General features: G+C 39.5%; 2 protein-coding genes across 2 annotated transcripts in view; one reads left to right on the top strand and one right to left on the bottom strand.

Annotated features, from left to right (window-relative positions):
• Phf20l1 (PHD finger protein 20 like 1) overlaps positions 1–6393 on the bottom strand; it is a 75849-nt gene extending 69456 nt beyond the window's left edge. Inside the window, exon 1 of the mRNA XM_037197511.1 lies at positions 6323–6393. The gene's annotated coding sequence lies outside the window, so the exon portion shown is untranslated. The remainder of the gene's footprint in view (positions 1–6322) is intronic.
• Positions 6394–12903: 6510 nt separating this feature from the next.
• Positions 12904–25005, top strand: part of Tmem71 (transmembrane protein 71) — a 37329-nt gene continuing 25227 nt past the window's right edge. The window contains 5 exon segments of the mRNA XM_028876015.2: positions 12904–13405; positions 14803–14883; positions 16354–16414; positions 20577–20789; positions 22494–22642. Of these exon segments, the coding sequence (XP_028731848.1) occupies positions 14844–14883; positions 16354–16414; positions 20577–20789; positions 22494–22642 (463 nt within the window). The 5' untranslated portion in view covers positions 12904–13405; positions 14803–14843.

The following is a 25005-nucleotide window of genomic DNA, read 5'->3' as shown; positions in this document are numbered from 1 at the left end:
CTGTTTTAGCAGCCCACATGATACATTAGGATGAGCCCAGGAATGATACATCATTACAACAAGCATGTAATTGTAAACAGTACTTAACTTAAACAACAAATTGTACAATGTTGAGAAGTAAAAGGAACATATGAATAAATCAGGATCATTTATTAATAAAGGCTAACCTTCCAAAACTTAAGGAATCTTGGAGGAAGAGTCAACTTCTCATTAAATGGGATGAAAATATTAGACTCTAATGAACTTAGTCTCCCTTGTGGCAAAAGGTCTGACTTCAAATGCTAATTAAACCATATTGCTTTAATAATTTGTATGCAAAGATGGTAGCAGTGTTCAAAATAAGGAAAAATTCATCCACATCACATCAGTGACAGCATCACTAATCAAGTTTCTGGCTTTCGACATACACCTAAATCTTCCTGAAGCCTGGCAGAAACCCCACTAATCTCAAGCCAGTAAATTTCTATGTATATTACATATTTTTATGAATACATACATATATATATATATTTTTTTTTCTTTACTATGTTGGGTATCTACCAACCCAATTCCTCAAAAGAATGATGATTCTTTTACTTCAACTAGAACAAAAATACCAAGTCCCTCCAATAATACAGAGTAGAATAAAAATGGGAACGACCTCCTACTTACACTCAGGCAAATAACCCTTACCAAACTCAGTGGGCAACACACAAAATGGAGATGTGAAAGTAAAATGGAGACTTGCTGAGAAGAGTTCTAGTGAGAGAGGAGATAAGGAAGGGGAATGAGGTGTGAAAATGACTAAAATGTATGATATAAGTGTATGAAACTGTCAAAAATAATTTTTTTTAGGTGGGACTGAGGTCTAATGTAAATTAGTGGCTTGAGTGACTTACAGTCCTGTGGAGTTAATATCCTCCCTCAGATTGCATGGTGGAAATGAGGGTGTCACTAAATTACAATAGGAAATCTCTGCTACTCAACAAGTAAACACCAGTTGTGCTAAAAAGCCTAAAATGCACAATGCAGCTCTTTAGCTTGAAGAATTACCCCCAAGTCATACATGATCTTTGAATATCCATCCATATACTCATATGAATGAAAAAGACTTGTTTAAAAGTGTGGGTGACTAAAACTGAGCCTCATGTATAAATTCAAAGTAAGTTTGGAGGGCTTTAAGGGACATTTAATATTTCCAGTGAATGAAGCCACTATGTTAAAAAGGAATATTGTGCACTTTCCCCAAACATTAACAGAGGCATTGCTAGGACACTCCTGTATCCATATGTGTTTGTATCTGTCACAGTCAAGATAAATCAAACTGAGATGCAAACACTTGAGTACTACATTGTGTCCTTTTGTAAATCACGATTGAACATATTGTATTGAGCTATTTTATGGTACATTATTTCCACAACTCTTGATTTCTTTATTATCATTGTGTAATTGTCTTAGTTAGGGCTTTATTGCTGTGAAGAGACACCATGACCACAGCAACTCTTATAAAGGAAAACATTTAATTGGGGTTGGCTTATGGCTTCAGAGGTTTAGTTCATTTTGTAATGGCAGGAAGGATGATAGCAAGAAGGCAGACATGGTGGCAGAAAGGTAGCTGAGAGGTCTACTTCTATATTGGCAGGCAGAAGGAAGAGAGAGTGCCCTTCGTCCTGGCTTCAGCTTCTGAAACCCCAAAACCCACCCCCAGTGACACAATTCTTCCAACAAGGCCACAGCTACTCCAGGAAGACCACACCTCCCAATAGTGTGACTCCTTATGAGCCTATTTGTGGCCATTTTCACTCAAACCACTACAGTCCTAGTGACAGTTTGGAAGCATATCAGGAATTACGTAATTTCAGGGGAGAGTAGTAAATAATCTACTCTAAAATGGAGATATTAGATGTGATATAACTAACAAAATTTTACCAAGACCTAGGAACATGGTTGAGTGGTTAAAGTATTTTCCATGTAAGTATTAAAACTAGGGTTTGGATCTCCAGAACCTGTGTAAATTCTGAGTGGGTGTGCAGACATGGTAGTACTTAGAAGGCAGAAACAGAGGATCCCTGGCACAAGCTAGATTAGTTGTATTGTTAAACTCTGGGTCCAGTTGAGAGACCATGCCTCAATGAATGAGGTCGAGAGTTACCAAGAAGACTCTTACTATCAACCTTGGACCTCTACAAGCACATGCACCCACATATTTACAAACACTATACACATACACGAGAGACAGAGACACAGAGAGAGGCAGAGAGAGAGAGAGACAGAGAGAGAGAACTTCACAAACTGCATTCCCTCGTTGGCATATAGAGTCTAAATTTAAGATCATGACATTGATACAGGGTAGAGAAGACTCTAAGAGTATCTCCCTAGCCATGTAACTGAGCCATGTATTGTTATCTCCTCTCACTTTTCTCCTACTCAACACACCCTCTTCCAGATGGTGGATGTAAGCCATCAGTCATTCCAACTCCGAATATAGAAAGAAAGACCGTACAGCTGTGTTTGGACAGAACCAAACAAGCAGTGGGAAAATTATCTTGAAACAACACGTGTTAGGCAGAAATCATTGATCTAAATTCCTCCAACACGAGAAATATGAATGTGAAACCATAATACTTGCTGGAATATTTAACAACTGAGTATGTATGTAACTTACAGCAGTGAAAAGCCATTACTAAATACAAGCCATCCTCGGAAACATGAGACAGGTAGTTTTTCTGTTTAATATTTGTAATTTGCTTCAGCAAAGACAAAATAATTCAGGAATTTTTGCTAATAGACTAGTTTAATGGAGAATTGCTGCTACAATGGTCAGTACTGGTAAATATCCCTATTCTAAGGTATTTGAAAATGGCATTAATGTAACTTCCTTCAGCTGAATAAAAGCTCACTTGTCTTGTCTCTCTGGCTATATCCAGTTATCAGGTTGTTCAGAGTTTATCAGTTACAGACAGACCTCCAAGCTAGCAGCAAACTGACAGACATCCCTCCAGATGTTACTATAGCTTTCTGTTCACATAGCTAATGAATTTTTCCAGTCTTACTGACTATTGGTTATAGCAAAAAGTGGAATGACAGATGATATCATTATATCATTATATATATGTATATATAATGCATATGTGTGTATAAGTTATTGTAAGCACATATTTATGAAATGTTCGTGTGCTACTCAGAAGCCACTTGAGTTTCTGCAATTTGAAAGACTTTCTGTTTTGACAGAAGTAAATTTAAGATATCACAGTGCCATGAGAGAGACAAAGTGCCTTAGTGTGCCAATTGTTCTGAAGCAAGGAATGGCCATAAAACTTATCACACAACCCTGAACATTTTTGAGAATGGAAGGAAGCACTAGTTATTAATGATTGATCTAGAACAACAGATGGACCCCTGGCAGCCTCAGACAAAGCTAGAGGATCACGTCATATACAGCAGGAGAAGGTGCTAATAAGAAGGTAAGAGTTCCTTATTCAGAACACTATTTGACTTGGGAATCCTGCTTGATGCCTCAAAACATGCTCTTCTTTGCAATGCCAAGAATGAAGGGGGACTCTTTACTTTCAGCCACTATGATGACAGATGGTGCCTCCTCTGATTTTTCTTATTCACTGGTATCACTTTTACTCACCATATCAGCATCTCTCAAGTTTTACATCCCCTCCACTCTTCTTTATTAGACTTTCCTGAGTTGTTTGCTAAAATACAAATTCCTAGGCTCTAGTTTTTATTTGAGCTTGAGGGTGATGTCTTAATATGCCAAACTAAATGAGCCTTATGTGCACGAACGTATGAGATCTGAAAGGTGTGAGGACTTGTTTGCTTGTGGTTAATGGAGAAGCTGGAGACCTGGCTCACAAGTACTTGCTGAGAAAACATTAGGACCTGAGTTCAAATCCCAATCCTCTGTGTAAAATAACAACAAAAATCTGGTCTTGGCTGTGTTCAGGCCTCTGACTCCAGTGTAGTGTGGCAGAGACAGGAGAATAACTGGGGCTCTGGCTGTCAGCCTAGCTCCAGATTCAGTGAGAGACTCTACACTAATGGAGTAATTTGGAAACTGATAAAACAGAACACCCAACATCTTCCAACGGCCTCCTAGGGCAACACACACACACACACACACACACACACACACACACACACACACACAGAGAGAGAGAGAGAGAGAGAGAGAGAGAGAGAGAGAGAGAGAGAGAGAGAGAGAGAGAGGTATGTTTATATCACACATATAACACACATACACGCACAGAGGAAAATTTAATGGAGACAGCCTTAAGCATAAAGAACTGGAGAATTAATATGAGATAAGGATGTCTTTCTTTGATGTCAGTTTGATTCCAGAATCAAATCATAACATCATTCACTCTGCTTCTGAGGCTGGCTTGAGTCTTAGCGTCTATATTTTGGTCCCTAACAGCTTCAGCCTTATCATTGAAATACTCTGGAACATGAAGACAAGTCTTAGAAGTCATTCTTTCACTCACCTAAATTAAGTCCAACTCTGAATCAAGAGTTATAGCCATGAGTATGGCTTGTCCTGATCTGATAGAAACCCAAATCCCTATCATGCAGGTAAAAGTAGAAACTGTCCAAAACTCTACCAGCTGAGGGCGGGAAGTGAGTGGGAACTTTAAAGCAAAACTGGGATGCTTCCTCTGAAAGAAAAATGCGAGTTGGCAACAAAAATAACTAATATTCAGCTCAAATGGTGTAGACTAATTGTAACTCCAAATTACAGTTTACAGCCATCCTCCACAGCTGAGCATATACTTCCTGGTCTGCAAAATTAGAAAAGCAAGCCCAATGAAGGACAAATCCAGGGAGAGACTGGTTTGAGCTGGTTCCAGAGTCCTTGAGTGTTTGCCTTTCCAGCCATCCTCTACAACTCAGAGAAACATTGTTGGGAATTGTTGCATCTCCAGGGAACAGATGTAAGTATCAGAACACAGCAGCCATACAAATTAACAGCACCAACACTGTAACTTTTAACCAGTGTATTCTTTTATTTAATTTGCCAAATTTTTAATTTGGGATTTAAAAATCTACCAGATTATTGTTTGGTTCAGAAGTAGGTATAAAAGTTTCTTAAGATGAGGCACACATGATTGGTCTTAGCTCTTTGAGTTAAATAATTTTAAATATACAAAATGAACACAAAATTATCAGGGTAGGGAAGTACCTCAGTGGTGGAAATTGAAGAGTACTTGCCCATCTTGGGTTCCATCCGTCAGTACCTTAAAAATAGGTAAGTAAATAAATTGGGGCAGAGAATGATAAGGCAAAGTTACTAGGTGATAGCTGCTATCCTTATAACATGAAGGAGCTCAGTCTGGTGACATCTTCAAATGCAATAGACAACCTAGAGGTTTGCATGTCTTCCTTCATCATTCATTTACTAAATCACTTAAAAGCTTTAGTTCATTTAGCTTGCCGTTGCAAAACCATCATAAAGGAGGCAGATTAAACACCCAAAGTGTATGTCTATTCTAGAGACTCGAAAGTTCAAGATGAAAATGCCAACCAGCTTGGTTCTTGGAACTCTCTTTTGTCTGTAGCTGGCCATCTTCTCATTGTTTCCTCACAGAGTGGAAAGAAATCATCTCTGCTGCCTTTCCTGAAGCACCAGTATCATTCATGAAGGCCCTGCTTTTGTGACCCACATAATTCCCACTGACCCTACATCTAGACACCATCACATTGAGGATTAGCATTTAGGAAATATATATTTAGGACATAATAGTCTGTAGGGTGTTGGTTTGTGTTTTTAATTACACTTCCTAATGCTAAAATGTGAATGATGCAAAGTGAGGGAATAGGAAGTAAAGTAAAAGAAGGTCTGAGTCAGTACCAACAAAATTTTGACTCTATTTCCATTTCTTTCACACAAGCATTAATTGAATATCTGCAATGTTCCAAGAACAGTGCTAGGCTTGTGTGTGCTGGGGTAAATTCACATGAGTTTGCAAGTACATGGACCTAAGTATCCTTCTGTAGAGGCTAGAGCCAGCAATGATGTTCTCTACCTTCCTGCCTTGAAACAAGGTACCACATCGAACTAGAGGCGCCTTGGTTTGGTTAGGTTGGCAATCCAGTAAGCTTTGGGGATTCACCCATATAACCAGCCTGGCTTTTGATGTAGGTCCTGGGAATTCAAACTCAGGTCTTTATACTTACAGAACAAGTGCTGTAACATATTTCCAGCCTCCAATTCCTGGCCTTAAGGCATTTAATAGTGTACTTAAGTGCACCAGTGCTCAGGTTACTTGCATTGAATATAAGTATTATCGTGAAGAACCATGCAGAGTCATGTAAAATCCAGCCACTTGCAACTTACCTCACTGTTTGTCCTCTTGTCCAGTACAAGAAAATAATGTCTACATCTCCAAGGTAACTGATGGACTTTGAGATAGGAGGTTCCTCTATGTGGAAAGGGTTAGGGGAAGATGAGTTGAGGGGGTCTGTCAGCATTGCTACCCTCCTGGCTTACTGGCTTCCTCTTGTAAGATTCTGAGGCAACATCCCCTGTGGTCAGCTACTGGGACTTCCTCTCCTATGACTTGGCAAAACATTTTACAGAAACAACTTTACCCTAATAAGGGCAAGCATCCTTTGTTTTTCTTTTTTTTCTGTTTTAGGACTAGACATATCTTAAAGATGGTAGAAAACTGTAAAATTAAAGGAAATAAATCTATTGGCTTGTTCCTTGTTATCACTTATTTCAGTAGTAATCTCAACCGATAAAGTGTACCAGAGGCAGGGATTTGGGAATAAGATCAGAAAATGTTAGATTTGATATGGTGCCAGTAGTTTAGGGAATAGATACATCTCTGGTTGGCTTTTCTTCATGTAAATGGAGATGGCAAATCTACTTCACGGAGCTGTAATGAGAATTGAATTGGAGAAAACAAGACTCATGTATTGCATAAACAATAAGCAATATCCATATGCTAGATGCTTCCTATTGGTCCTCTTACCTTTTTCAGTGGCCCGTTTATCTGAGGGTAGCCATACCTATACTCATTATGTGTCCATGAAAACACACATTTCCTGAGAAATATTTAGATATTTTATATACATCCCTGTACTTTCTGCTGGGGATCATGGAGAACAATCAGAAACTATTGCTGCCTCCTAGATCTACATGTTTGCAAAGACTTAACTAGGGTTTTACAGCTGGCTAATGAGTCTCTCTTAGATACTCCTCATCTATTCTCTCTCTCTTGCTCTCATTCCCTTTCTCTTTTTAAAACAAGGATACTATTCAAATATGAATCATGAAAAGAAATTCAAGTTTCATAGAAACAGATAAATAATGAAAGATTCATTAGGAACAAATGCAGACAAAATTTAACCTAAAAAGCACATCCTAAAGGTACTGAAATGAGTTTAACCACATAGAGATTATAGATTGCCAAACTCAGAAGACTCCACTAGAGAATTCACATTGTGTATCTATCTGGACAAGAAAGACTATAGCTTTTATGTTGGGGTTTAAATTTAAATACAATTTAAGTACCTAGCAATCTACCCAGGCTCACCATTTCTCTGATTTGTTTTTTCTTACTGTGTAGCTCACAACTGTATCGTTATCACATCCTCCCTATATTGATGTGCATAATCTCCATCCTCACTCCCATAGTCCTCACAAGGTAGATGACCCTTGGTGGTACTTACATCCTAGAATATGGTTACAGTTTAAATAATCATCATGCTCTATCTAGTTCTCATAAAACTGCAAACTTTGAAAAATTTGAAATAGTGTGGTGGTTTGGATAAGAATGCTGCCCCTTGGAGCTCATATATTTGAATACTTAGTCACAAAGGAGTAGCACTGTGAAAGAATTTAAAGGATTAGGAGTTGTGGCCTTGTTGGATAAAGTGCATCACTGGAGGTGGACTTTGGAGTTTCAAAGCCCAAGCCAGGCCCAGTATTATTCTCTCGTGGCCTGAGGATGAGGATATAGCTGTCAACTACTGCTCCAGTGCCATGTGTGCTGCCATTCTCCTTGTCAAGACGACAAAGAACTATGAAAGATGAACCCTGAAACTGTAAGCAATCCCCCAATTAAATGCTTTCTCTCATAAGAGTTGTAGTGGGTAGCCATTCCAGCTTTGATCTGGAATGATCTTTGTAACATGCCATTTACCTACACTCTAGACTTCTCTGGATTTTATTATGTGTTTTTTGCTTGATATTGTTCGCATTGGTTGTAGTTCCATCTTATCTGGTCATTATATCCCTCATTACTCCTGGACAATATTTGATAACCATTCCTTTGTATACAGTCTTGTATTAGGTTAGAACCTTCTTATTTAGACAAAAGGGGGAGGTGTAGTGGGTAGCCATTCCAGCTTTGATCTGGAAGTTCCAACCCCCATTGAGGCTTCGGTAACTGTCATGCCTACAAGGCAGGGCCGAGAGAGGACCCTGAAGACCTGAGATCCGGATGTCCTGGCTATCTTGGTTCCTGGACCCTGGACACTGGAGGTAGACTGAGCAGAGTTCTCCAGAGAACACTGCTGGACTGTGCTACACCTTTCTCAGACCCTGTAGCCTATCCCTTCACTTGTAAGTTACCCCACAAAATAAACCTCCCCTTTAACTACACAGAGTGGGCTTAATAATTTCACCAATAAAGAATTGCCTTGATCAGGGTGTCTCTCCATAGCAGAAGAACAGTGACTAAGACAGACGGTGTCCAAGAATGAATCCTATGATACTTGGTGGAAATCCAAGAAGCAAGTCATAGATTTGGGCATAAGCCCAACATGCCAGCAATTAAGAATAAAGACAGAAGCAAGTATAAAATGAACGACAGGTAGTGACACAAACATAGGGAATTTGATGGAATAAAATGGAGGAAATATGACAACTGTGTTTTTGATGTAATGCATAACCAAAGAGGTGCTAAGGCACAAGAAGATTATGAGAAAGAAGCCAAAGACTCAGAACCTCTTTTCATTTTCCAACTTCTGCAAGTAAAAAGTCTGTTGGGGGAATTTTGCAGGCTCCATTGGAAGCTCATTTTCTTAACTTTTAGGGGACAGGCAATGAGTGCCATGGAAATGAAAGCTTTTAATATCCATAGCCAGAAGCCAAAACCAGTTACCTAAGGTGCTGGTTGCATTGCTAGAACTTGCTCTGTACTGAGCACATTGCCTACTCATAGGTTCCAGGGCACTTGCAGCATCTGAGCAGCTGATCTCCCAGTCTCAGAGTTCCATGGTTTCACCCCAGCTATCCCATCACCCCTCTTTCTAGAGTTTGGGTGGGAATTACTCTGCTTGTTTCTTGTTGGGCAGAGAAGACAAGATGGTTCCATGGTCCCCTTATCAAGAGGGATCACATTTGGGAAGAGGTCACTATGAGATCCCTAGACTTGAATTCTGCTCCCATGACTGATTTGGGTCTTGATTGTCCTCTGGGGAGAAGTGAGTATACCATGTTTGAAAGTCAAGGGTGGAGAATGTAAGTATCTCTGACCAGTGAAGGACTATAGTAAATTAGACATTATTTCAGTAATTTCCTCCTCCTACAGCTATCTGCTGTTTGTCTTGTCAATTACTCTGACTTGTGATGATTCCTACTGATAAAATTAACTTTTTGCACTGTAGAGACTTTGAGGTTGGCCATTCAGGCTGCTTCAACTCATGCATGACATATGAGTGGAAATTTCAAGTGCCTGTTGTAAAAACAAGCTTTAGAAGTTACCATGTGTTTCTGCAAACTCTCTTATTCTTTTCACTCTGCATTAAAATAGGAGTGTCTGAGCTAGAGAGGTGGATCACCAGTTAAGAGCTCTTGCTGCTCTTTCTGAGAACCTGTGTTGAGTTCCCAGAACCCACACAGTAGCAGCTCATAAACATTTGTAACTCCAGTTTCGAGGGATCCAATGTCCTCTTCTATCTCCTTTGGTCACTGAATGCACATGGTGCACTTTCAAACATGCAGGCAAAACACTCATATGCATACAATACCAATGAAGAAATCTCAAAAATAAAACTTTAAATAAAGGGCGATGTCTATCATAGGGCTGCTTCTCCAGCCTGGATACTAAAACAATGAGGACCTAGGCCAAAGCCACTACCTAGGAAAATAAAAGCGTAGCCTGAGAATACTTGCCCAGTATGTACAAATCCTTAAGTTCAATACCCCCACCACAAAAAACAAAATACAATACTAGTCCAAAGCATATTAGACTGTAGCCAGTGTATAGCTAACACAGGACAGGGCCTATTAATCTAGTTGAAATAGAGAAAGAGGATAACTAGCAATATGGGGCATGCAATTTTAAAGGAGATTAAACCTCATACAAATATGCACTATTAGAGAGTCAATGTCGGTGTTCTTCTAAGCAGCACAGAATGGAAACACAGAGAACAGTTGGTCAGGTTCAGAAGATTGGCATGGAGGAGAGGAAAGCAATGAAAACCAAAATGCCTAAGAATCAACTAGATTTAGATCTGTCACTACCAGCCATGTTGGCCTGTTCCCACCCGAGAGTCCCAACCCCCATTACATAAGATGCTTTGAAGAGAATCTGATGGTCTTTCTTCATGGCCATCCTTACTTCTGTACTAGGCTTTGTGAAGTCAGCGAGGAGGACTCAGGAGGGACTGGAGCTTTAAGCTTAGTCCACAGAGAGATCCAAATGTCCTATGCAGATATGCACGAATGAGATACAGCAGAGTCTGACCTACATGAATTGCTGAGCTGTTGTGACAAATATCCCCCCACCACCAACAAAAAGCAGCCTGGGGAGGAAAGAGTTTGCACGGACTACACTTCCAGGCTGCGGTACGTTATTTCGGGGAAGTCAAGGCAGGAACTCAAGCAGCTAGTCACATCACATGCACAGTTAAAAGCTGAGGTGGAATGTACACATCCATGCCTGCTTGTGTTCAGTGAGCTTCCTCTCCTCTTATATAGTCCGTGGAATGGTGCTGTCCACAATGGGCTGGATCTTTCTACATTAACTAACCATCATGGTAGCCCCCCAAAGAAGGCCACAGGCCAATCAGATCTAGGCAATTCCTCAAAGAAGACTCCTGTCTCCGTTAATTCTTGGTTGTGCCAAGTTGACAGTCAAAACTAACCAGCACATGGACATTCACATAATCAGCCAATGCTTGCCCGCTCCATTTATACATTTCACCTTCTGCACAAGTTGCTGGGTAGAAAATGAAATGGAAAGAGTTCTGGGGGGAAAGTTCGGCTTAGTCATGGTGACCAATTGCAAAGCCACCACCTGTGAAAGTAAAAACATATCACTACAAACAACTAAGGTTTGGATATTTGTTTTTTGTTTTTTTACTGTGAAGTAACTGCTGTGATAAAATGATTGCCCTGCAACTCTTTGCTGGTTATGATCTTTCCCAGGCTTTGGCCAGAAGAGCAATGTCAAGCCATGATAAAATTCTGTATTATGGGTGTCAAAAGGCCCAGATTGACTTAGATGGCAGACTTGCAACTCATATATTTTTAAGTTCCTAATGTGCAGTGGACCTCATAAGAAATGTGAAGACCTTGATAGATAACAAGAAAAGCATAGGCCTTAAGTATACAACACTCACAGCAAAGCAGATTGAATATCAGGAGACTTTTGGTTCATTAACTGTAGCTATGATGCACATTCCAAGGCAAGTATAGAGAGCTATGGACCCTATAACTTTATCTAGGAGGGTCAGAGAGGGTTAAAGAAAGAGCTATCTAGGAACAAGATGGAGAAGCAAAGGTGGTATGTTAAAAGGCTCTAAGGTGAAAGCAAAACTGGAAAAGATGGGATGCTGAAGGTCAGCATGGTTGGATTTTAGATGACACAATGGGTGCATGATTAGGCTCAAACTAAGACAATACTGGACCTCATGAGACTTTATAGGCTGCAGGGATAGTTTGGAGCTTATTATGAAAGAGTAGCAAAGACTAGCCATTGAAGGTCTTAATTTAAGGAATGACATAATCAGATTTTCATAGTGAGATAATTCCGTATGTGTTATGCATAATGTATTGGAGAGAGGCCAAGTGACAGTTGGAATGTTAGCATAAAATCCAGGCAGAATGAGGTGATAGCTGGAGCCCCAGGGAGAGTAAATGGAGGTGGAAGGAATACTGGATTCTAAGTAGAAATAATACTGATGTCTCCCAACATCAAAAAACAAAACAAAACAAAACCAAAGCAAAACCCTCAGTACTGTAGAGATCCCCAAGAATGTTGACACCAACCAACCTTCTCCACCTGACTAACCAACCAAACTCTACACAAAGAAGTCAGTTGATAAAGTCTAATAAGGAATGCATCTTAGACATTTTCTCAGGTATCCAGCTAGTTTGCTCTTCTTTCATGTCATTTAATTCTCCAAGACAACGTTGGGAGTATAGATTATTACATTTAAATTTGATAAAATTGCAATTCAAGGAGGCTAAGTAACAAGTCTGAGGTCCCACAGCTTTCATGGTAGGCCATTTTAATCTTAGCCTGTGAGACTGTGAATCCCAGGCTCTTTCCACTGCCCGTGTTACCTCAGTGTTCCTGGCATGATTAGTTCTTTTATTGCTTCAAAAGCATAAATGTGAGCAGAAGCACAAAGTGACTTGAACTCTAATAAAATATAAATGCAGAATACTACCCATTGAACATTTTGGGGGAAAAATCACACTTTTTTGATTCAACAGATTAGTACTGTGGAAATTCTCATAAAATCCCACAATCATATTCCTTTATAGCATCCTGAACTTAATAGCATTTATGCATTATCTTCCATATATTTAGGCTAATTCAATCAAGAACATAATTACATACTACCCATAGTTGAATGCGATCAGAAAATGACAAACAGGAAGAGTTGCTTGATTGAAAGTTTTTGTCATGTTCATACAGGGTGAAGTGACACAGTAGCTCTGAGAAACAACCCTCATTGATCACAGCTGACCTGACTCTGGGTTGCCCATGTTCTACTGCTGGTCAAGAAGGTCTGCTGTCTTCACCACGTTCCACTATGAGAACACCACTGATACGATCGTGACAGGAAGTATGACCTCATTCTGCTGCCCTGCCTCTAGTTAAGAAGTCTGATTTTGAAAGTAAACAAGGTCTGTGAGGCTGACTCTCCCAAGAATGACAAGCTCGTCTATTCTAGGAAACAGCCGAAAGATCCAGAGGCCACCACCGAAGAACTAAACTGTGCTGTGGATGCCTACACACAGGAGGGATGTGGGCAGTTTCCACCAGAAGGGGAGATGGGATTCCCTTTGTGAAGTAACTTCTGCACCTGTTGACATTCTGACGGGACTTTCAGCTGAAGAATTGCTGGGTCCAGATTTCTGCACTGCCAACCACGGGGAAGCTTCGTATTTCAGCAATCATCCTGTCATTTATCAGTTGGAAGAAGAGCCTGGGGACTCCCTGTGGAGGAATATGTATGAGCAAGTTATATTTCAGAACAGATGCAATGCTTTGATGAACTGGTAGACAGAGTCTGTTTCTTGCAAAGTTCTTAAGCTGTTAACGAAAGTTGTTTTCACAGTTACTAATTCTTGACTAACTGGCATTATACTCACTGTATACAGCTACTCGCTTTTAAGATCAAACAGTGAGACCTTACTTTCTGCTGCAGAATGTCATGACTTAAAAGTAAGCTTACTGCTTGAGTAAAACTAGCAGGCAGTCATTCGGACTAGATATATTCTTACTGTATTTGTCAATGCTGGAGTGACAAGGGACATGTTAATATGTTTGCTTGTGAGCAATATTTTACTTTTCAAACCAATGATTTTTTTAAAATGTGTGTTTTGATTTAGAAATCTTCAGAAAATTCTAGAAATGCCTCCTGTCTTCTTTCAAGGGATCTTACAAGCTGGAGTATAGGAAAGATTCATGCATATATTATTAAAATAATCTATTTTGAGTCCTAGAATTGATGTGATTGATTTAATGTATTATGCTACAACAATCAATTATTAGTTGCCATTTTTATTAAATGTATGGACAGAGCTACTGGATCGTAAAAGACTCCAGTCTCACCTTACAAAACTACCAGGTTTGTGATATACATATATATTTCACACACACACACACACACACACACACACACACACACACACTCAAAATTCACTAGCCACCTGGAGGTAGAAATGTATGATAAGAAGTAACTGATCAAAGTTTACACAAATAGTATGCTTGGATGTATGCTTACTTTGTAATTGAAAAGTAAATTATATGCTTTTAGGAATGGAGCTTTGTAATCTGGGTGGTGGTGTGCTATTTGTAGCTCAGTGTAGCTTATGCAGTTTAGGAATGTTCAAGCTGATAGCCACCACAGAAAGCACTGGCCCCTTCCACGGCCACTTGTCAGTGGTTCATGTTGTTGAGCAAAAAAGACAGGCACCAGTTCCCAAGCACTTTCTGCAAGTCGATAATGAAGCTGCGTTCTGCTGGCTGATTTAAATGCACATGAGTTTGTTTCAAGGACTGTAGAACCAGTCACTGTTTCAGATTTCTTAATTAAGTAATGCACACTATTTAATCTGGATGACCAATCCACCTTTGTAAGTATTGCTTTCCTCCCAAAATGGTGTCCTTATTTACAGAATATTCAGACTTATGCAAGAAGACAATGAAAAATAGAATTTGAAGTCTTGGAAGCAGGCATCACCTCACTGAAGCCCCACAATCTGGTCTGCTGTCATCAATCCTACGTCTCTGTACCATTTCAGCAAACAAATCTGACTAGTGCAATTAGTAGATGCCATCTGTTTTGGCATCATTTGTCTATTTTTAATATATAGTCCATCTTTTTTTTTAACATCTTTTGCAGAAAAAAAAATCTGTGAAGTTTGAACGAGCGGACTTCTCAAGATGTACCGAGTCTCTCAACTGATGTCGACACCAGTAGCAAGTAAATGTGAAACTGCTCTGTGCAATTATCTTTGAACGATTAGAGTCCTCTTAGCAATTTCCTTGCTTTGATTTTGCTGATACTTAGACCATTAGCCATCTGTTGGTAGCTTGTGTTTCTTAAATGCCAGTGTGTGCTTTGGCAATGATTTTGACTTCATTTCTTTCCTTGAGAGAAATGTGGTATTTTTTTTCCTTTTAGGATAAAAAAAAAATCACTGTTTTTTTAGATGCCTATGCATAAATGTGAAAGGAGACTGTTTATTGGCTACAATTAAGATGCAAAACTGTCTACAAAAAAACGCTGAAAGATTGATAGCTACTTGTAGAAAATAAGGGCGTTGTTCAAACGGTAGTGGTTTTGAGTTTCTTCCTTCCTCTTATTTTTCTTCCCAAACCCCCTTTCTAAGCCTCTCTCACACCCACAGTTTTCAACTATTAAAAAGAAAAGCCCAAGCTGAAAGTCTAAATCACCTTATTTGTTTTAAGTAGTAATTGTCAGTAAGGAAACCAAGTTTCACTGAGCCTGGTTGTTAGAAGTCTGGATAACCACCACTGCCTTTTATAAAATATATGGGACACAGTTTAGACTATTAATCACCTGCAACCCTCCTCCAGGTGAAGCCCATTGTCATGCCTATGGCTAAGCCAGAGTGCATGATTAAGTCTTCTTTAATGAAGACTGCACAGGTCTCATACCTTTAAGAATCATATATTTAAAAGAAACAAAATCAAACCCAGGGCTAGAGAGACGCACTGTGATGTAAAGTGTTCACCATGCAAGCATGAAGACCTGAATTCAGATTCACATCGCCCACATAAAGGGCCGGGTATGATGGCATGCTCCTGTAATCCTGGTACTGAGGAGACATGCTAGTAGAACTGATGAGATCCAGGTTCAGTGAGAGACTTTGTATCAAAAAATCTGGGGAGCAATAGAGGAAGACACATGCACTCACACTTGCACACACAAAATCAAGACTTTATACTCCGCCCAAACAATGCCTTCTGTTTGCTATAGCAGAAGCATCTACTAAGCACTAATAACAGAACCCCTAGCCAGTGATTGAATTCCTCAGATTATGGAGTGAGCTACAATAACCAACACACTGAGCAATTGATTTTGATGTTTTACAACATCACACAAGATGCTTTTTCTCTTCCATTCATAAGCTCAGTTCGGAGGTCATGATTTGTCACCCTCCACTAAAGAAACCTTTAAGGACTGTGAAGTGTGAGAAAGAACAGAAGACAAAAGCATCTAGATTACTTTGTGCTTCCCATAGGGGAGTGGTGACAAGTTGGTGGATTCCTCGAAACTCGCTTTTCACTTTGCTCTATCACATTGCTGTCTTCTTGCTAAGGCTGGGACATCATCTAGGCACACCTGCTCATGGGTCACCCCTGTTGCCAATCATGATCATACATGTTGGTGAGATGTTGAAAATTTCTCTCTTGTTTCCGTATGCAGATTCCTCCAGGTCAAACAGAGGACTCTCTGGAGAGCTGTCCCCAACGTGCCTTTTCCAAAGGTATGTCATGGGGTTTTTCTCTGTTAAGGCAAACTTCCTTCCTGCCCATCTTATTTTGTGTTGCTTTAAAAGGACCATGGCTATATGATTTCAGGCCTGTGCATTAGCAACTAAAAACTTGTCTACTCTAGGAATGGATTGGTTTTTTTTTTTCTTTTTAGTGTGAGTATGTAGGCAGGTGTAACCATTTCTTATTGAATGGAAAACTAAACTGAATACTTAGATATGGCTGGGTTTCAGTTTCTCTCCTTTTTTAAGATTTATTTATTTATTATATATACAATGTTTTGTGTGCATGTATGTATACACACCAGAAGAGGGCACCAGATCTCATTGTAGATGGTTGTGAGCTGCCATGTGGTTGCTGGGAATTGAACCTAAGTTCTTCTGGGAGAGCAGCCAGTGCTCATAAAGTCTGAGCTATCTCTCTAGCCCCTTCAGTTTTTTTTTCTTAATCTGGTATCTTAGTTGCTTTTTGTTGTAATATTAAAGCACCATGATGATGAAGACAACTTATAGAAGAAATTGTTTATGGGAGCTTACAATTCTAGAGAGTTACAGTCCATGAGCAGGGGGATACAGCAGCAATCAGGCAGGCATGGTGCTGGAGCAGTAGCTGAGAGTTTACATATGATCCAGAAGCATAAGGCAAATAAAGAAAGACCTAACTGGAACAGGCACAGATTTTTTAAACCTCAAAGCCCATCCCTAGTGACATATCTCCTCTCATAAGGCCACACCTCCTAGTCCTCCCAAAACAGTTCCACCAACTGGAGATCATGCATTCAAATGTGTAAGTCTAGGAGGATCATTCTCATACAAACCATCACATTGTGTCTTGCCATTTCATTTTACAAGGATCACAGTATTTACCAGTGTACAAGCTGGTCACATTTCATGTTCTACTCAAACTAGTTGATTCCAACATTTTGTTCAAACTTGCAATGGAGTCTTTGTTTTCCTTCCTGTGATTTTTCTACCCGAGCTTCTGTCCACTGGTTATTCCTTCCATAGGCATTAGTTGAGGTTTCCCCAACATTTTCAGAAATGTACCTGTAAGATAAAAGGAATCTAGCACTAAAATTAGAATTTGCCCTTCCTGTAAATTTCAGGTCTTCTGACATTACTACATGAGTCAGCCAAGGAAATATGAGTTTATGTTGGACCAGTTTAACTAGGATTGCATTGTAGCTTCTCTGCAAGTAAAGTGTATTAAACAGCTAATTAATTTGCCTTTCTAAATCTTAATTTTTTCTTGCTATATGAGGAGAATAATAAGTATCCCTATATTTTAGTGAGATTTGTAAAGGGCAGAACAAATAAAAAATTGGGGGCTAGATTCATGGTGCAACTTCAATTAATTTCTATTAATTAGTATACTATTAACAACAAGCTCATATGTTAATTATTCATAGGTTTTTAAACTGAGAAAGTAAGTAATGTCTGCGGGAAATGTAGAAAGAGGATATGAGACATGGCTTACAACCTACCAATATGTGAGTAACTACACAAAAATTTTTAAAGGCTTTGGTGGAGTCTGTCTCTTCACCAACACCACCAGGAAGCAAAATTCTTCCATGACTTGGTTATCATCTCTCAAGACAAGAAAGAACTTGGTATTTGCACAGTTGAGCAAGTTGCTGGTTGTATGTGTGGTTAGGTTTCTGAAATCCATTGAAAAGAGTCTATTGAAAGAGAGTAAGCTGCTGGAATGCCTCCAGTATAATTCAAATGAGCGTCAAGACCTAGAGGTAGTTTTGTTACCACTGAAAAGACTTGGTATCACCTAGAATACTCTTACCATAATGTTGATGTTACAAAAATATTTCTGTTTTATGTACAGTCAAGAAGGAGAGAAAAACTTAAGGACACTTGAAAGGAGAGATGCCCAGGGTTAGAGAAACTGAGGTTGATAATAATGGTTAAAGATTGAACCTCAGAGGGCAGCTAGAGATACAGGTCCAGAGTTCTGTAGTTTCCAAGTGCCAAGTGCACTTTGGATAGCTCCATTGATTCTTAAGAGGTCAAATAGTATAGAGAAGGAAACATAGAGTAGAAGGCCCCACCAAAGTATAGGAATTTGTAACTCACTTCTCACTCAGAAGCATCAAGATCTTGGGCAATTATTATCTGGTGCTATTACTGGTGTCTTCCTTTTCTTTTCTACAAAAAGAGGAAATGATAAGCAAAAATGATGCTGAAATGAAGTGGTCCAGGCCTCTCTGGAGAGAGCTCATTTCTGGCATTTCCAGTGTCTTAGGTCTCTCTGCTTATACCATTCAGTATTTTCATCAATGATTTAAAGTAAGGACGTGACAACATCAGTAAGTCTATGAATATTTTTAATTAGCATAAAAATATTACAAATCATTGGGGGCATTTTTTCTCCCCATTCTCTTGATTCTCCTAGACTTCCCTCACTTTTCCCTAAAATCTTTCCCTTTCATGTCCTAGGTGTCCTTTCTCCTACCTTCTGTCCTTCCTCATTGCCTGTTTTTATCTTTGCTCAGTCTCCTTTCTAGTTATTAGCCTTTACCTACATTTACAATTTAATGAAATTATACAAAGATCTTAAAAGTGTTCTATTGATACAGTTAGTGTCATAGTTACCTTCAGCTGTCATCTTGAACAACTTTAGAGTCACTTGGGAAGAAGGAACCTCAACTGAAGAATTGTCTCAAATAGATTGGCCTATGAACATGCCTGTGAGGCATTTTTTTTACTTGCTACTTGATAGAGGAGGGCCCAGATGTCTGTGAGTAGTGCCAGCCTTAGGCAGGTGGACCTGAGCTGTGTAAGTAAACTAGCTTAGCAAACCACCAGAAGCAAACCAGCAAGCAATGTTCCTTCAGGTTTCTACTTCAATCTCCTGCCTTGAGTCCCTGCCTTGCCATTCCTTGAGAATGGACTGTAACCTGTAAAGTGAAATAAATTCGCTCCTTCCCAAGTTGGCTTTAGTCCAAATGTTTTATCACGGCAAGAAAAAAAAGCAAATTAGGACAGTTAGAGTCCTAAAATTCAAAATCACAAAAGATGAGCATATTCAAATAGTAACCAATGTGTGTAGTTTGGAACATTTAGAATATGAAAGACATCAGTATTAAGAACTGTCCATGAAATTATGACATCTTTGAGGAAACTATGGGGCTTAAATAACCTTCAATATACATATTTTTGTTCATAATGTACAGGAAATATGCAGAAAAAGAGCATGTAAAAAAAACAAAAACAATTTGTGGAATTATGATAAAAAAAACATAGCTCTTAGATACAAATCTCTTCCCTTAGTCTACTGTATACTGATATTCTAAGGGGAAGTGAACACAGACATCTGGAAATGGTGATATGATTAAAGGTATGGGGAAATTACTAGAAATTGACAGTTGGTTCAGTTGGCAAGACAATATGTTGGTGATGAGGTAGATGAGGGTAGTCTTGGACTTTGTAATTTAAGAAAGGAATTCTATAATGAAGGAGGTGACAATCATGGTCCCCTCCAGATGGATACACCCACGTGTCCCTTGCCTGTCACAAGAAAGAAAAGGATGCTTTAACTTGACAACAGAGAAAAGGAGTCCCAGTAAAGCAGTAAATGGTTCAAAGTCACCTTTTGCCAAAGAAAGGTGAGTTATATGAATGGGAAAACTTAGAGCACGGAAAAGAAAGGACTTGGGTAAGATACGGGAGCTGTCATCAAAGAGCTGGATATCTCTCAAGTGGGAGATTTAAAGGAAAGGAAATTGTAGCTTCTCTAGTACAGTGGCAAGAGCGACGAAGTGGCACATGACACTTAAGCTGTATTGAGTGAAGGGAACAATGAGTTTCCAGCATCCCAGAAAGGCTGGTTGGCAATGTTTCCATAAGAATGGACTAACAGCAGTCTAAGGTGGATCTGAAGTGTGTAGATCCATCATAAGGTGAAGGAGCTGGTTGGCCAGAATGTTGTCACCAAAATTCAAAATAGAAAGAACTAAATGCTGTATTGTTCAAGGCCAACACCCTGAAAGTTAAGAGCACCACTGCTAAAGGCTGTGGAAGTAGTTGACAATCTTAAATGTAAAGAATGAAAGTTGCCTTCATAATGTCTACATGGTCCTATGGGGTTTTTATGATTGTAAGTACTTGGTAGTGACTTCAAGGACCTTCCTTTTTTCTTTTTTAGCTTTGGTTGTGACTTCCTGGATGGAGACATTTCTTTTGAATGCTGCTCCATAGATCCCCTGACAGGCTCCCACTATGTCTGCCGCAGAAGCCCCCGACTCCTCACCAATGGCTACTACATTTGGACTGAGGACAGTTTCCTCTGTGACCCAGATGGCCACATCACTCTGAACCCCTCACATACCAGTGTTATGTACAAGGAGAACTTAGTTAAGTAAGTAGAAAATATTGTGTAAAGGCTTCTCAAGGCCATTCTGCCCACCATTCATTCATCCACACACTGATAAGCAACTTAATGCTGCCCAAGAGCATGGGAATAAAAGAGGAATTGGAAGCTGGGAAAGCCAACATGAAAACAAATGATAGCGAAATGAAGTAATACACGTGCTGGGATGGAAGCTAATATCAGGGACAGTGGAGGGAAAGAGAAAGATGCCAGTTTCATTTAGGGAACAGGAAACATAGCTTTCTTAGAAATGGTGATGATGAATTCTAAAAGACATGAAGTGCCTGCTGAAACAAAGTAGGAAATGGAATGCCATGGAGAAAGGTACAGACAAAGGACTCTGAGAAACCCTGATACAATTAGGAGAATGCAAGTAGCTTGGTTGGGATATAGCTTAAGGAAGGGGCTTCTGGCAAGAAAGAAGGCTAAAATTATGCTAATTGAGAACCATAAGTAACTAGGGTTTAGGACTTAAGAAATGTCTCAGTGGGTCAAAGGACTTGTGGGCAAGCAGGAGGACATGTACTCAGATCCCTAGCACCCACAAAAAGCCAGTCACACTGTTGTGCATCATAATCCCAGAGCTGGAGAGGCAGAGTCAAGTGCAATCATGGAGCTCATTGGCCAATCAATCTAGTCCAATCAAGAAAGCTCCAGGTTCAGTATAGAGCTTGTCTCAAATAATAACTTGGGGAGTGATAGAGAAAGATACTCAAGGAGGACCTCTGGCTTCCACACATGCACACACACACACACACACACACACACACACACACACACACACACACCCTACATACAAATTAAATAAATAAAATCCAAAGCTTGCTCTAACCTACTTTTGAACTGAGGGAAAGCCACTTCAAAATTCATCTTCTGAGAGTGATTCTAGATGCCACTCTGAAGAGTCGAGTGCTGTCACAAGAAAAGCAACCCATTTCCTCTTTACGTTACTTGGTTCTGGATCAGCCCTTTAGCATTTCTCACTAACATAATGTATTCAGCACACAGGTTGGCACGTCCCAGACAGGTACATAACAAGGGACATTGTCATGAACTTTCAATATCTCCCTGCCCTCAATCCTGCCCCTCCAAGCCATCCTCTGTGGCCAAGAGTCTTCGGAAATGAAAACCAAGTCACATCATTACCCCTCACTTTCCCAAGACACATTCCTGTGGTTTCTTTTACACTAACATTAAACTCAAGGTCCCCAAGGAAACATACAGCACTCTTTACTATCTTTCTAGCTTCATGGTCTACCATGACCCAATACAATTCCAGTTCTCTGTGGGCATTTTCTACGTAATTCTTTAGAGTATCTCCAACACAATGTGATGATTAGGACCAGTGTCTGTGGAGTCAGACTTACTAGATTTGCTTCCAAGCTACATCATTTACTGGTTGGATGACCTTAGTCAAATAACATAACCTTTCTGGGTCTCGTTTTCCAAATCTCAGAAATGGGATAATGTGCTCTGGTTCTGTGACATTCCAGCCTTTCCACAGTGGATATGTGGTATAAGGTGTGGTTACTTTGGGGGAACTTTAATTCAGAATCCCAGAACACAGTAGACCTGTAAGAAACTTTGGAGGTATGGATTTGGGTCATAGGCCTCCTCTGCGCTTCAAATCATTCCCAGTGGATTGTTTCCAACCTGAGGTGACTGCTACTCACTGCTTTCATTTCTTCCCAGAATATTTAGAAAGAAAAAGAGAACCCACCGTTCTCTTTCTTCTCTCTTGGACCTCAGAGCCTCTAAATCGTGGCTGCATGGAAGCATCTTTGGAGATGCCGACTCACCTCCAAGTGAGGACACCTGGCTGGAGGGCATCAGGAGCCTGGGTATGTAACACTGCAATGAAAAATGGTGATCTTGACTTTTGCATTCCATGATGAGATGTCATTTATGAATGACAGTCATATAGTCCTGGCCCAAGGCACAGTCCAGAGATGACTATCATTTTGATGGAGAGGGTGAAGCCAGAGTTTAAAATTTTATTGATATATTTCCACCCACACTATTGTTGAAATACAAAGGTCATGTCATGCAAAAAGTCAGCGTGTAAATAGCTGCATTAGAATGATGATAATACTCAGAAAATATTGGCCCATTTCCAATGTGGCTTTTTGTATATGGAATAGAAGTGGAGAAGTGGTAATGGAGGCAAATTTAGAAGACCTATATTGGAAACAGTGACCTGGAGTCAGGATTCAAATCTCAGTTTTGGCATACTGGGATAGGAACTTTGTTAAGTCTCAATTGCTTTAGTTTAAAAACATGGTATATGCATGCATATGCATATACATATATGTGTATATTCCATTGAAACATCTGATATACTTATATAAATTACATATCTAATATAAATATGTGCTCATGCATTCGTGCATCAAAATCTATGTGTATAAAGGCAATGATATGAACTCAAAGCCCATTCCCTTGTTATTCACTCCTCAAATCCTTGACTACATTTACATGCTCTATGGAAACCACTGTACTAAGCTAAATAAGACACAACTCTAACCTTGGAAAACTCCTTTCTCAGATAAGGAGGGAAATAGGTTTGTAAACAATTACAGTATAATGCCTTAAGTGCTATAGCAGGGTTAGGAGCATGGAGAGAATGATGAAGAGAAAACTAACACATAAACCAGAAAGGTTGTATGAGCTCAACCTAGAAAAGGTCACAAGCATTTCAGGTAAAATAACATCTAAGAGGGTCTTAAGAAATGAGTGGCTTACAAGGCAAATCAGAGGTAGAATGCCATTTCTGCCTGTTCTGCCTTCCAAATTGCTGGGATTATGGGCTTTCCAAGGTTTATATTGTGACTAGTCATTCCTTCCTAACACATATAAATCCCTTTGACTGTCTTCTGATTCTTAGAAATGGTTTAAAATTTTAGCAACCAATACAAAATGAGAATGAAGATTCTGGAACAAAAAAAAATGTTAAATGTGACAGCAGAGTACTGAACTCAAAGTGAGATCCAGCTGAGCATGGGTCCCTTGTTCTTATCTCAATCCCATGTCTCTGGTCTATCTTCAACTTCACCTTTGTTCCTTCCCCTTACACGCATTTCACTCTGATCCCTCAGATACATCTTTGTAAGAATGGACCATTTCAATGAGTGGTTTCAGGTTGAGAACTCTACAAGAATTCATTCTTTTAATTAGGAAGACTTTTTAAGGAGGGGCTGAAACTGTCTATGCCCCGAGTACAGCATTGAGCAAAGCCAATGAAACTGCTTATTTTTATGGACATTATATTTTGTTGGAAAATAGGCAAACCATATTATTTATCATGTTAACAACTGTTACACAGAGAATAATTAAGGGGAAAGTGATGAGAATGCAAATTTGTACCATCCATCCAGTTTTTCCTGGTTTTGTAATATTCTGAGGTATTATAAGTTGTTACAAATAGGAGAAAATTGAATGGATGGTATAAATTTCCCAATTGGAATGATATGAAAATTCTATTTTGTGTGTGTGTGTGTGTGTGTGTGTGTGTGTGTGTGTGTGTGAAGGTGTGTACAATGCTAGATTCATTTTAAAACAATAAAACCTTGTTGAATGAAGAACTAGCCACATAATATGAACAAATGATTAATCAAACCAAGTGCATTCTCGTTCCAATAGCAAGGAAATCTAAACAGGACATAGACAGGAGGCAGGACATGGGGGTTGGATTAGGAAAGACAGATGGTGGAGGGCTGAAGAACCTTCTGTGCCTTATTGAGGAGAAAGAGTTTACCTAATGATTCAAGGGTGATTTTAAAGGATCTTAAGCAGGATAAAGACACATCAGATTTGGATTTTCAGTGTTAGTTTTCTAGTAGTATGCAAGGGAAGATTGGATGGAGGTTAGCTGATGTGAGCTCAGAAGCAAGAAAAGCAACAAGCATTCCAAGATTGTACAGAGTGAAAAGAAGGAAAAGAATTAAGGGATTTTTTTTTTAAATGTAGAATTGACAGTTTGTGACAGATTGAATGAGGTTTTGAGGAAGTGGGAGAAGTTTAACAAACGGATGTGTTTCATTTGGAGAACTGTGTAAAGAAAACTGTCAGTGCCAGCTTTGAAAGACAGGAAAACAGAATAATGAGAGGACCTGTCTTTTGGGGTAAGTGCACCTGAATTCAAGTCTTGGAACCACCTCTTCCCACTTGTGTGTTCTTGGGAACATTGAATAACTTTTCTGATCTC

The sequence above is a fragment of the Peromyscus leucopus genome, chromosome 20 (genome assembly GCF_004664715.2).
Source record: "Peromyscus leucopus breed LL Stock chromosome 20, UCI_PerLeu_2.1, whole genome shotgun sequence".
Taxonomy (NCBI): Eukaryota; Metazoa; Chordata; class Mammalia; order Rodentia; family Cricetidae; genus Peromyscus; species Peromyscus leucopus.
The sequence above is the reverse complement of the archived record's forward strand: the minus strand, read 5'-3'. Positions and strand labels throughout refer to the sequence as shown.